Consider the following 14,588-nt stretch of genomic DNA (forward strand, 5'->3'; position numbering starts at 1 on the left):
TGTCAATGTCTCTAGTAGTAAAGGGCACAGAGAATGTATTATGTGCAAAAAAGCATGCATTTGTTGAGTTTCTACAGGTCTTCACTGTCTGTTTCTCTCCACTCAACAGCGCTGGCACCACCTCACCCAGCCGATCTGGGGGTTGCACCATCTGGAATACAAGGTGCCTGAATCAGAATTTGGCGTTCTGACCACCTTGACTCCTGCCTCAGATGGGGGCAGCAAGGCAGTCATCCTGGAGAGCGTCATGTGACCAATGCTCGTCCACTGTTCTCCCACAACAAGAGGCCACAAGAGGTCTTTGTGCCACTCAACCCCTGGCTGCCATTGGGGGGAGGGGGAGGGGGGATACAGTTCACCTGCCATGTGTGGAATGGGGGGCGGTGCTCCCTGCTTGTTGGGGGGAAAGGTATTGCTGGTTCTTTATTCACTTCCCACCTTCTCCTCTCAGGGGCCAGAATGAAGCCCAGCTGGGCGAGAGGGAGAGCCAGCCCCTCAGATCTCTGAGTGGAGGGTGGGGGTCCTAAAGGCCATAGGGGTGGGGGGAGGGAAGTGGGGGGAGAGAGAGCCTTAGATTTACATTTTTTAAAAAAGAAAAGTTATTTTTTAAAGATAAAATATTTTAAATTTCTATATATGCATTATATATCTCTTACCTATCTATATTTAGCCAAACACACAGGAGGGAGAATTCCCTCCCACCCAAAGGGATCCAGAAGTCCTGGAATTTTATTCCCAGAGCTCTCTGGGATCTTAACAGGTTAGATGCAGGACGCCTGGGTTCCACTCCTGCTCTGTGAGAGGAGACAGTCAAAAGAAGCAGGAAGGGGTTAAAAAGGGGGTGCTGTGAACCAGGACACCTGGGTGTGACCCACAGTGGCAAGTGGGGGAGCCATATCCAGCAGCTTGTGGTGAGCAGCCGGGTCCCTGTTGCGTTGAGGTAGCAAATGTACCCCTCCCTGCCTCCAATGGCCTGTGTGGAATAGCCCTGCCGTCCCCACGGGGAGGCAAGGCATGATGTCTGCCGTCCTTGATCCCACTTCCTTGACCAACCACAGTGTTACGGGAAGCCCATTCCTCTGCCCCAACAGAAGTGTTTTGTAAAGCAGCCAGCCGCAACCAGGCCCTTGGGCTGAGGTTTACAGTGCACAAAGGAACTCTTTTATACCCCTGACTTCTCCCCTGCATTAAGCCCGGGTGCACAGAACTGCTCTCAGATATACCAGCATCTGATTCAGAAGCAAACCCTGGCATAATCTCTGCCACAGGATGGCATAAATCTTTGGAGCGCTTTGTGGGAAACTGTGTTTAACAGCATTAGAAAGTTTCCTCAAACTCACTCTGAGGTATTGCCAACCCCTCTGTCTTCCTCTGCAAAGAACAAACCCCTTTCGTAAATTTCTGGCCGCCTGCAGGTTCCCAACACCTCCTAAGGCTCCCTGCTATTAAGTCACTCTATTATTCAGACATGGCAGACTGATCAAGGGGGAAGTGCAGCAAGTCTCGGCCTCTAGACTCCCTCACGTGCTGCATTTCTGGGGCATACACCTAAAAATGTAAAGTCTGAACCTGACAGACAGGTGTTTGCAAACTTGGGTACCATTTAGGTACAATGGTCAAGGCACTGGGATTGGCTGCATACACTTGCTGGCTGCTCCAGGCTCACTGTTTGGGTCATTCATGTGACAACTAGGGGGGGTCCCTATAGTGGCAACCCATGTTCATTGGTGCCCACACAGCTGATTGGCAGGAACAGCATGTCGGCCGTGGGAGGCGGAGGTTCTTGATGACCAACATTTCTGCAGGTGCCCCACCCCTTGCGCCAGTGTATCTTAAGGAGCGCTGGGGCATTCAAGACTCTGAAATCCAACTTGTGAAATGATTTGTGGGAATTTTCTTCCTGATTGCTGGAGTGGGGTGGGGTGAGACGACATGTGGAATTCTCCCTTAACTTAGATAAGGAACCCAGGTGTCCTGTGTGTCCAAGTCAAGATTATACTCAAAATCCCTTAACCCTGCCTGACAGGATCTGACCTGTTTCCTGTCTCTGAAACAAGTAGCTGGTATCCCTCTATGCTTAGCTTCTCCTCCCACACTCCCTCAAAAAAAATATGTTTGCTACGCTTTTAATTTGCACATTTTCTATGACAGAGTAAGAGATAGTATGTGTGTGTGTGTGAGAGTGATAAACTCACATACTTATACATATATCTCAAACAAGCATAACTTTAACAGTACAAAAAGCTTCTCGCGTGTATATTTTTATTGGAAGCACTTATAAAAAAAAGAGAAATATCTAATTTTCTTAATATTTCTGCAGGTTGTAAAAAAAAAGCAGAGACAAAGAGAGAGATATCACAGAATTTTATTTTGTGACAAAATTATAAATATTATGTCTATATTTGTTTCATAAATACATACATATAAATATATATATATATATATATATAATGAGATTAAATTGCATAACAAGCCAACCTCATGCTACAGGGGATTGGGGTGTTTGGAAATTGTAGCGGGGGGGGGGGGTTGTGTGGAATGGGTGGGGGAGGGATGTCAGTGTAGCAAATAACAGTGGGGGAGGAAATGTGGACAGGATTATGAGGGTTACACTGTGTTTGCTGCACTAGCCAAGACTTGAGTGATTTGTTCCATTCTCTGCTGCGTGTAGCTTGCTTTGTCTACACTCCTAATGTATAACGTGCACTTAATGTGTTAACTGATACTTCACAGAATAGGTACCACCTCCTAGCATGACAAAAATCCTGCACAGAAAGCTAAACAGAGCCACCATGATCACACGCTGTCTACCTTTAAATTGCACACTCTGAGGAACAGAGGAGGGATGTTGTCTTCATGAGCAGCCTGTGAGCATCTCAAGGGCATCTGCCTGCCATCTGTTGAAAACAGAATGCTGGACTAAGGTGGACCTGAGGTCCAATCCAGCAGGACTCAAGTGGTTATGCTTTCTTTCAAGCAAGAAAAAGCATGCAATGTTCTTGTGGACCACATCTGACAAGTCACACGCAGAGACATACCTACAGGTCACTTAAATTGGCCCTTGCCCAGGGGGGCAAAATTCACACCTGTTGACTCTGGCTCAGAGTGCCTAGGAGCCCCCCTGCCCATCTGCACACTCCCTGGGCCACCCCTCCATTACTCTGGGCCGCCAGGCATGGCACGTCGACTCCTCTGGGTGCCTCAGTGGACCTCTTTGCCCAAGGGTGCAAGGGAGCCTAGGAACGCCTCTGATTACATTTTGCTGGGTTCACAGCAGAATACCACTTGTTAAACATGACATTCTACATGCAAGTTGCATGCAATTTCTTTCCTGAAATGTGCAGGAGATTTGCCAACATAACAAATTTGCCAATTCTTAACAAAATGCTCTTTAACACCAGCAAATTTTATTTGGGCAAGCGCTTTGGAAAACCTTCTCCACCTCCTCCTCTATCAAGTTGTTTGCTTTTAAACTTCTGCTGATTATGGAATTCTCAGTTGTTTAATCACATGCCTTTTGAATGATTCGTTTTAAATATATTTGCATGTTACCAAAATCTCAATATAGGTGCCTTTTTGAGATGCATTGTAAGTATAAGATCTGTGACTCCCTGTTCGAATGAAAGGTCATATATTAATGCTTTCCTCTATCATTTCCTATTATGGCACAGCATCAGAGCCAAAATAGCCTCAAAAGACATGTGCTGTTTGTTCTCAGTCCCAGCAACCAAAATCTGCCCTCAGCACCTAAAATTAAACCTTACAATCCTATTTCTTATGCTCATGGCTGCTCAGGTTCAACAACCTTTATTAACATGGACTCCCATTCTGCATTTTGCACACACTTGCCTATATAAATTCTTACAACAGCATCTTTTAAATATTTTAAATGTTTTTGCATGCACACACAACCACATAAACTTTAGTCTGAGCACTGTATAAGTGGGGTAGAAATTGTTTTGTTTTTAATTATTCTACCACCACTCCTCAAATGGAAACAATAGCTTCTCTCCCTGCCCCCGCTCCCCAATAATTATTGGAAGAGAAAGCCTTCATGCATTGCTAACCGGCTACAAAATGCAAATCTTTCAAAACACTCTGTATGGGAAGAAGAGGGAATATTGTATTAAGAAACACAAATTTAATTAACAAAGGGACTCACTCAGCAGTGAACACCACCTTGGAATGGAACTAGGTGCTGGTGCAGAACTGGTTGGATCTCAAGAGTTGTTTGGACATTTCCAGGAGATACTTCAGATTCTCTCCACCCACCCCACTGTCCTACCAGCATGTCTGTTGATTCTTTCTTTCTGAGGAATCTTGCATGCCCCCTGGTCCAGCCCTACTCTCTCTGCAGGTGTTCAAACATCTTGCCACAACAGTTGCTGGGACTCTGTAGACACCTTGTGCTTTCTGAGTCATATTCTGCTGCTAATGACCAAGGTCCCTAGCATAGGATATTGGGAAATAATCAATAGATGGGAGTTATCATTCTTCATCAGCTCGGGCCAGCTGGAGATTGGGTCATGCTCCATGCTATGGTCCATCCTTCCTGGTCCCTACCTCCTGCCTATGTACATTGCACTTTGGGTAAGGGGATCAGGGACAACTTCTTTTCCCAGCTGGAAGAGGCACCAAATTGTAGGCTTGTACAGCTCTGAACTATGTCCTGGTTTTTGGTTGGGACTGAGCTTTTCACCTGACCTAGGAGCTGCACATCCTTTGCCAAACACCCCTCCCCCTTGTGACGGCTCTTGTTGGTTCTTCATCTCTCCCCTGTTATCGCTTAGCTATGTAACACAGCCTCTCCTGTTCATCTCCTGAAAACAACCTCTGCCCCACCCCACGCTGCAAGTAACAACTAACCCTTTGATAAAGCAGATGGAAGTCCTGGGATTCCTGATGGATGGAAGGGCTGAAATCTGGCCAGATTTTGCTTCATTTTTCAAAGGCCATTAGCTTCTGGCACAGATTGCCAAAGTGGGGCCATTGATTTCCTGTCTGTCCCAGACCAAAACAAACCACCTTTCCTAAGTGATGATAAATGCAACTGCCTTACTCATATAATGATTGGAGAGGAATTTGCTGGCCTATGCTAATGATCTAAATAGTCTCTTGTTGCTTTTGATCGTAAGACTACAGACCACTTTTCCTGACATTCTGAGTTATTGCACAGGATTTTTACATCCCTTTGTGTTTCCCTTACAAATTTGCAAGCCAGAGCAAAGGCAATAGGGCCCAAGAACCCAGTGTTTTCCACTGTTGAATGGCTGGGGATGGGGAATGTCAACATGGTTTAGGAGGTGAGAAGTTGTTTTACTAACAATGGTTAGTTCTGAGGATGAAATAACTGCTGTGCTCTTTAAGCCTGCGAATGCCAACCAGTTCCACCAGTTCCAGTTTCCATAATAACTGTGAGAGTTATTTCCCTTGCAACTGGGCCCAAAATTAGGGATTTTCCAAACACCACCACCTCTCCCTGCTGCTGCTGCCATCATTAAGATGTTCCAGATCTGTGAACGTGCCAAGTGTCTGCCCAGCACCCTCCTGCAAATTGAGGGGCGAGTGGCTATCAAAATTCTCATCTGCTCAGGGCCAGGTTTCACTGGGAGAGCAACTGTTCCATCTTCTTGCACGCACACTCACGCCTGCATCGCCAGAGCCGTGGGAGAACCCAAACACAGTCTTCCAGGGTTTCAGCTTTAAGTCCACCAGTGTTGTCTCAATGCCAGTGTTGTCTCAGACCTTCTCCTTCGCTTCCTACCCCTCAAGTCCTGCCCAGTGCAGGTTATATACTGTCTGTGATTTTTGTGCTAACTTTATCATGGAACATAGCAATAAAAGGAACCACCCTGATCTTCCAGCTGAATGTGTCTTTGTTTATTGTGGGGAGCTTTGGTTGGGGGAAAGAAGGAGGAATTCTGCTCATAAACCCACCAGTTCCCTTGCTGGGTTAGGAACAGCATTTTTCTCACACACAGCACCAAGCCAATCAAAATTCTGCATGCAGGAAACTCAAAAGGCTACTCAAAATGGAGGCTATAGATATCTATAACCTGAGATATAGTTTTCACCACTTCAAGACAAAGCTTTGGGGAGAGAGATTAGTAGTAACAGGGAAGGTGTGAGGGAGAGCAGGTGATGGCCACACCAGGGAAGATCACCTAGGAAGCATAAAGGAGTGGTCAAGAAGCAGGACTATGAGGACTCTCGCTCTCAACCTTGGACCCCAGATATTTGCCCCACCTTTTGTCCATGGAGTTCGAGGCATATACAGTACATGGCTCTTTCCCCCCAGCAGCTCTTTGTTTTGTTTTTCAGTTCTCACAACAGCCACATGGGATAGGTTAGACCAAGAGAGAGTGACTGGCTCAATGTCACCCAGTCACCTTCATGGCTCAGTGTGGATTTGAACCCTGGTACTCCAGGTTCCAGTCCAGCACTCTATAACCATTATGCCACATTGTATGTCAAGGTCTCCAGGGTGTTGGAAGCAAAGGGAACACTTGGCCATTTGCCTCTGGGCCCATCCCTGGCTTTTTCTTCTTTGGAAAGTTTAAAACAACCCAACTTTCCCTACCTGTTGTAGTCTCTCTCTGATAGAGAGTGAGTCAGAAGCCATCGCCAATGTAGGTAGAAGTATCTTCTTCTTTGGTGATCACTCATAGCTGAGTAAGATTGTCTTCCATAAACACAGTTTTAACAATGAGTCCGTAAGTGACTGTGCAGGCCAATTCTGGATCCACACGTCCTTCCACAGTGGGGACATTGGTTTCTGGGCAGGAGTTGATCACGGTGTGGATTTGCCAAGCGTGCCTTCCTCCTAGCACGTTTCTCCCTTGTGTCCTGAGTTTGAGTGTCTTCAAAGCCCATGACACCTTTGGTAAAGGCTGTTCTCCAACTGGAGCGCTCACAGGCCAGTGTTTCCCAGTTGTCAGTGTTTATACTACATATTTTAAGATTTGCCTTGAGACAGTCTTTAAACCTCTTTTGTTGACCACCAGCATTATGCTTTCCATTTTTAAGTTCAGAATAGAGTAGTTGCTTTGGAAGACAAATCCTACAAGGAAGATCAGTTAGGAGACACATTAAAGTGTGTGCATATGCTTTATTTTTTGAAGAAGGCCATGAGCCCCAGAAGCCCTGGAAACCCTACAAAGAAAGGCCCAGAAGTAGTACACAACTGGAGTCAACCCAGGAAAATGCAAACAACGAAAAAGGTCTCAGCAGGACCAGAACATCATTACCTGTACTTTTATTGACTAGCCCACCTCTCTCACACATACAGGATTTGGGGCAGTTGCTGCCAGGTAGGCGTAGATCTGGAACTTTTCACTTTAGAAAAAGGACAAGGGCTGCTGGTGTCAGGAGTGAGCCAGCAATAAATCACACAGAGCAAGTGAAGTTAACTCTTTATTAGAAGAAACAGGATCTGCTCAGGAGTGTCAGGCTAATGAGCACAGCCACTCTTCTTTGGTAGGTTGCCTGCCTTTCCACAGATGCCTAAGTCTCCTCCCCTCCCACATTTTGAGACTGCACTGGTGTGCCTGACTTTGCTCCTCCCGCTTCATGCCCCTCCCTAGCCCTAGGAGACCAGTGGGGAGGGGAGCATGTCGCAGCAGGAGGGGGCAGTGGACTAGGGGTCTAGGCTTGTTCCCTAAATGTTTCCAGTAAATTAGAGTATTACAGTATTAAAGCCTGATGCCTCCTTCACAAAGTCTGGGAATCTTCTGCCGGGTTTAGAGAGGGAGGTACAATGCTCCAACGGGATCCAAGAGCTCTTCCACAACCATCACAAAGCCCACCTGGCTTTGGGAAGTAGGCAGGAGGGCTGCAGCATCCTGTCAGAGGCCAGGTACCTCCTTCCCAAAGCCCTGGAAGTTTCTGCTCAGCTTAGAGAGGGAGGTGCAATGCATATACACGGGACATCACACATGTGACATCACCCCCTCAAGTTGGTGCCACTGGCCCTCATTGTTCCTCTGTGAAAAAGTTTCACTGCACACCATTGGGAAGAAGAAGAAGAAGAGGAGGAGGAGTTTGGATTTGATATCCCGCCTTTCACTCCCTTTAAGGAGTCTCAAAGCGGCTAACATTCTCCTTTCCCTTCCTCCCCCACAACAAACACTCTGTGAGGTGAGTGGGGCTGAGAGACTTCAGAGAAGTGTGACTGGCCCAAGGTCACCCAGCAGCTGCATGTGGAGGAGCGGGGACACAAACCCGGTTCCCCAGATTACGAGACTACCGCTCTTAACCACTACACCACACTGGCTCTCCTGCTTCTGCACCAGCCTAACTCATCTTTGCCTCTTAATCTCTCTCGCCCCCCCCCCCCGCTCCAGCTTCTGCTTCTGCACCTGGACTTCTCTCTGCCACAGTCTCTCCCTTCTCACTAAGTCCAGTTGCCTCTTCAGCTTCTGCCACCTCCTCCTCCCAATCTTCTCCCTCTGTCCACTCATTGTCAGCCTCCAGGGTGTCAGGGCCAATTTGTATGGTAGCCCAAATTTTTAGGTGTTTATGCGCTTATCTTGGATTTTAATCTTTAAGCTGTTGTTGTACACTGCTTTAAATGTATATTTTATTCTTGTGAAAGCTGTCCCAGTTGTGCTTTTCGAGCTGGTCTTTGACCGTAATAAATCATGATGATGACCCCTGGGGGTTCCAAGAGGGTGCCTCCCACCATTCCTCTGCATCCAAACAGCCCATGACATCTGGCACCTGTTTGAATATATTTGCATAAGTCATAAGGACTAGCACCTTCCCTAGTTCACAAGCTTTCAGGGCAGGTGATTTAAACTGCCAAACTACAAATCCATGGGAAATTACTGAAAAAACTCCAGCACCATTAAAAGCAGGCCATGGGGAGGGTAAGTTCAAAGGAAGTTTCCCAGTGGATTGCACCCCTATATGGAAGGAATAGAGCTCAGGGAAAGGAAGAGGGGAAATTATTGCCATGGAAATTTGTGTGTGATTAAAAATGGCTCCCTTTCTTCTTACATAGAACAGTAAGTCCTCAGGGAGCAAAGCCTGGCAATGGGGCGCCGACTTAAATAAAATATTGGAGGGGCCCAGGTAAACCCTGTCCCACATAATCGATCACATGACACAGCACACACACACCATTTGAATGGCAATGCCCATCAACGGGGGGGGGCTTCTTTCCTTGGAGGTTTTCAAGCAGAGGTTGGGTGGCCATCTGTCATGAATGCTTTAGTTGAGATTCTTGCATTGCAGGGGGTTGGACTAGATGACCCTTGCAACCCTACAATTCTGTGATGGGACCTCAGCCCCTAGGAGCTGGCTCCTATGTCTGGCAAGATCAACTGGGCCATGCACACAAGTCAAAATACTTGGCCAAGGCAGTGTGGAGTTTAGCAAGGGCAGAGCCCCGTGATTATTGTGCAGGCATGTTGTCAATGGCAAAGAACCACCAGCCTGTTGGGCTGCACTGAGCAAGTTCTACTAATGTATTTATTCTTCTTCTAAAGACACTGATACCAAGTTTCGTAGCTCAAACTGACACCCCACCCTTTGTCCCCACCACCTCCAGGGCTGGAATTCTTGAAACCATAAACAGATTGGGGAGTGCAAGAGAGAAAAGAGAGTAGTTTGGCGCTCAGGAAGACATCATGCTCCGGCAGCCAAAGCTCTGTCTCCAGTCTGCCTCAGCTTCCCCACGGCCAAGACTGGCAGATGAAACAGACGCCGCAACAGCAGGATGAAGAGAGGCAGGCCAAGGGAAAGGCTGGCTCAGAAAGAGCAGCCAAAAGGCCAACTGCTCAGGCCTGCCCCCAAATTCTCACTGAGGCCTATATCACAGCCACTCGCCCATCTTTTTGGCAAGGATTCTTTGGCTTTAAAATGCCCATGCCAAACAGGAGTTCAACAGGTAAACCTGCCCATACCTGTTGCATTCTGTGCTGGGATTGTTGGGGGGGGCAGAGAACTATGAGGAATGGCACTCCTCCAAACATCAGGAGAATATGGTGGTGGGAAAGCAGCATAAGGAAGTAAAGTCAGATTAGCATATAGACTGGCACAAAAGGGGTTTCTAGGCTGGATTTCAACTCATCAGTACAAGTGTGACCTGAAACAAAGTGCTGCCATGGATCCACACCGTCTGCCAACTGGAAGGCTGATGTTCAGGGTTCCAGGCAGCCAACAATGCCCTTCCAAGCCACAAAGGGTTGGAGGCCGCCAATGTCTCTTCTCAGCCCCTTTTCCTTTTCCTACTGACAGTCAACACCATGTAACTGGTACAGGCATTGGAGCGTGCTCCGTCCTGGATCTCTTACAAATTATTGTTTTGCGGGGTTTTAGGTTTGCCCCCATTCAGGTTGTTGTTCTTAATGTTTTGTTATTCTGCATACCTTGAGATTCAACCCAAACATGCAGATACCTCATTCTGCATTTATCAGAGATCCCATTTTGGCTCCAGTCCTGTCAGCCCTCAAGCACCCAAGTTCACTCTTAGGAGTGATGATGACGACAACTGCTGTGGGATCGGTGGGAGAGGGTGGTGGCTTCCTATGGGCAACGAACATGTCTGGATGCGATGGAGGTTTCTGTAGCCACGAAAGACCAAAAACTCTTATTACTCCAAACCTTTCAATCTTCTGCAGAAGCAAAATATGTGCATTTCCTGAAGTATACTTTGATAATTAGGGCTGTATCCCAAAAGTATCCTTGGAGCTCTTCTAGGTGACAGGTCTATCAAGCATTCATCCTGATTCACTTGCACAAAGCTTATGCAGAGATTAGACAATGTGTGCTCTGTATTGAACATTTATTCTGATTCATACACAGGGCTGTTTTATAACAATGAGCATTCATCCCAATTTGTTTGTGGGGTATTTATATGTCTTCCCATCAAACATTCATTTACCACACACTTTTCACTGCATGTCCCCAGCACATTTCTGACTGCAAAAGGTCTGTTGTCGTTTTAAAGAATAATTGTTGTGCCTTTGGCACCAAGAGTGCGTTAATCACCTTAATTTCACAAACCTTAATTTCCAGTGTGTGTTTAAATGGCTCACACAAAATAGTGACAGGCTGGTGGCACCCCTTGACTCTGGAATCAAGACAGAGCTGGATAAAGGATTTAGAAGCAAGCACTTGGTGCACCACCATTGACAATTTGGTTTAAGAAAGCTGTATGCAGAGCTTTGTCACAAATCTCACTTGCTATCACCTGAAAGTGCTTCAAGGGATGCAGAGCTGAAGATTTTGCAGCTGGCTTTTATCACTTATTTGAATAATCATCCTGAAAGGAACTTTCTCTCTCCTAGCCCTGAGTTCACTTGGAAATATTTTCGTGACCTAGATGCTCATCCTGTTATTTTGAGGTTTTTGTTTTTTTTTTTTATATATAATAATTTTTATTACATTTTTTACAGAAATAACAGAACAATCAAAGAATAAAAAGAAAAGACAAGAAGAAAGGAAATAAAAAAGAAAAGAAACACGACCACTTCAATGACTTATTTCAAATTTCCATTGGACTTCCCCCGTCCCCCGCACAATGCATTCTTAACAATAAATTTATCAGCAAATTATACCCTTATTTCGTGTATTTCTTTATATTTTCAATTGCAATTTAGATTTAAATCTCTTGATCACCATATACTCTAAAAATATACCATAATATCGTTTTTACCCATTTAAATCTTGGTTCTTTCATAAATCTTATCAAATTTCATAAATATTCAAGTTTCATTACTGGAGCTAAGTTCCCAATCATACGACATCTTATGTTTCATATAACTTATAATACTTTTGCAAATAGTCTTTAAATTTTTTCCAGTCCTCCTCCATTGCTTCTTTATTTTGAGGTTTTTGTATGTTGTTCTCTCGCTTCCACCCCGTTAACAGCTATCTGACGGATCCCCTATTATCTGTGTGCTCTTTATGTATACTTTCCCCACTCTGTACCAGTGGCTCAATTTTTATCCTGTTTTATTAAGATGTAAACTTTAATTTAAAAGAGTGTGGGTTTGCAAGGCTCTTGGCATGGGCAAGACCCACAGGTAGAGATCCTTAACTGGTGAGGGGGCAGGGGAGAAACAGTGGGCACCAACTAAATGATGCTTTATGGGCCACTCAGACACTTTGATAGACCACTCTCACTTTCTCATCCCTACTTGTGGATGGGGAAACTGCCATCTCCAGTCATTGATGGGCTACAAGCCCCATCATCCTTGACTATTGCCTGCACTGGGAATAGGGGCTGATGGAATCTGGAGTCCAAGGTCATCTCAAGGCTACCACAGGTTCTCCAGCCCTGCCTCCCAATCTAGTTTGCTTACTCTACGTAAAAGAGGTGGGAACAGGGAAGCATTATCACTTTGTGCTGAGTTCAGTGCTGAAATAGCTGCATAGTTACAGGCCTCCAGGACTCTGGCATTTGCTCTACTTGATCAACTCCCAGCACAAGGCATATAAATCAAGAGCTGCCAGGCTATAAGCACTTCCTCATGCCTCTCCCTGCATCCCTAGACAAAGGCAGGGCATGGAATTTTGTTTCTTGCTCCAAAACTCAAGTTACTAGCCTTCATGGTTACAAAATGTCTTAAAACTGTAAATAGCCCACATTTTAAAATTTCAGGACACACTCTAGATAGCACAGGCTACATGCTAGTTTTAAGACAGAGATCCTTAGGCCTACTACTTCCCAGGCAGAAAAGCTTTACACAGCATGTGTTAATCATAGCATGCCCATCTGTGGGTGTTTGTCTTGCTAAGTGTAAATGCAAATACAATTAAGAAACCATCCTAAATATCCTTGCAGAAGCTTATGAAAAGCTTGGCCTATCACTCAACATCCAAAAAAACAAAGTGCTGCACCAACAAGTACAAAATAACCCCTCTGCAGCACCACAAATCCAATCCAACTCAATGGTGTAATGTTGGAAAATGTCAATCACTTCTCCTACCTAGGCAGTTATCTTTCCACAAGAGCCAACACTGATGCCGAAATCCAGCATCACCTGAGCTCTATGAGTGTGGCTTTCTCCTGATTGAAGTGCAGAGTGTTTGAGGACCGGGACATTCACAGGGAAACCAAAATGCTTGTTTACAAAGCTATTGTACTACCAACATTACTATATGCTTGTGAAACATGGACCACTTATAAACGCCATCTCCAGCTCCTCGAACGATTCCATCAACAATTCCATTTACACATCACTTGGGAAGACAGGCGAACTAATATCAGTGTACTGGAAGAAGCAAAGTGTTGAAGCAATGATTCTTCAACATCAACTTTGTTGGACTGGTCATGTTGTGCAGATGCCTGATGATCATCTTCCAAAGCTATTACTCTATTCCAAACTTAAAAATGGAAAGCATAATGCTGGTGGTCAACAAAAGAGGTTTAAAGACTGTCTCAAGGCAAATCTAAAAAAATGTAGCATAAAAACTGACAACTGGGAAACACTGGTCTGCGAGCGCTCCAGTTGGAGAACAGCCTTTACCAAAGGTGTCATGGGCTTTGAAGACACTCGAACTCAGGACGCAAGAGAGAAACGTGATAAGAGGAAGGCACGCTTGGCAAATCCACACCGTGATCAACTCCCCCGGAAACCAATGTCCCCACTGTGGAAGGATGTGTGGATCCAGAATTGGCCTCCACAGTCACCTACGGACTCAATGTTAAAACCATGTTTATGGAAGACAATCTTACTCGGCTACGAGTGATCACCAAAGAAAGAAAGAGACAATTAAGAATACAGTAAGAATCTGTGGCCAGCTGAAGCCTTCTGTTGAACTACTTTTGCTCCAAGGAGACTAATAAGCTGAGAAGAATAAGATTCGAGACTGAGAGGCCTTTGTGATGGCCTGGGACTCAGGCTCGGACTCGGAGCCAGAGGAGTCTCAGTCCGCACCAGATCCTTTGCCTCAGGTGGCAGCTGAACCTAGGCTGGGGCCTGATTCTGAAGAGCCCCAGTCTGCACAGGTTCCCCTGCAACAAGCACCAGCTGGGCCGAGTCAGGGTCCTGAGCCTGCCCTGGCTCCAGATGCGGGGATTACCTTGTTGCCTCCAGCTGGGCCATCACTTACAGCTGCTCCACTACTAGTTGGGTCAGGAGAGGCTGAGGCAGCCTCTGGGTCTAGTAACCCACCAACGTCTCCCGAGCTGCAGAGACTCAGGTCTGAGAGGAGAGACCTGAGTACTCGCAGGAGGTGTGCTTGCCTTTGGGCAAGACAGGGAGGTGAGTCACCGGGGAATCAGGACCGGCCGTTACCCCGACAGAGATAAAAGGCTGCTGGAGCCTGCCCTAGGCTGCGGGAGCAACGTTGCTGTTTGCCAGAACCTGCCTGTGATCCTGTGCCTGACCTTGCCTGGTTTCATGCCTCGTGTCCTGCCTTGGCCCTGTCAGACTGTCTCCTCATGGAACCCTTGGATTCGGGACCGGACCTGAACCGTGTTGCTCGGGTTACCCCTGGGCCCAGCACAGCCTTAATGATTCTGAATACTAGTCGCTGGAAACCACAGGAAGGGGGAGCGTTCTTGTACTTGGATCCTGCTAGAGTTTCCCAGAGGCCTCTGGTTGGCCCCTGGGAGAACAGGATGCTGAACTAGATGG

The 14,588-nt window shown here is 46.2% G+C and overlaps 1 protein-coding gene across 2 annotated transcripts in view; it reads left to right on the forward strand.

The window, feature by feature from the left end:
- SLC6A8 (solute carrier family 6 member 8) overlaps positions 1-5,863 on the forward strand; it is a 37,365-nt gene extending 31,502 nt beyond the window's left edge. For both annotated transcript variants that reach the window (XM_082205723.1, XM_082205724.1), the window contains exon 13: positions 110-5,863. In XM_082205723.1, coding sequence (XP_082061849.1) covers positions 110-253 — 144 coding nt within the window. In that variant the 3' untranslated portion in view covers positions 254-5,863. The remainder of the gene's footprint in view (positions 1-109) is intronic.
- The last annotated feature ends 8,725 nt before the right edge of the window (positions 5,864-14,588 follow it).

This window comes from Podarcis vaucheri (assembly GCF_965113315.1).
Source record: "Podarcis vaucheri genome assembly, chromosome: 17".
Classification (NCBI taxonomy): Eukaryota; Metazoa; Chordata; class Lepidosauria; order Squamata; family Lacertidae; genus Podarcis; species Podarcis vaucheri.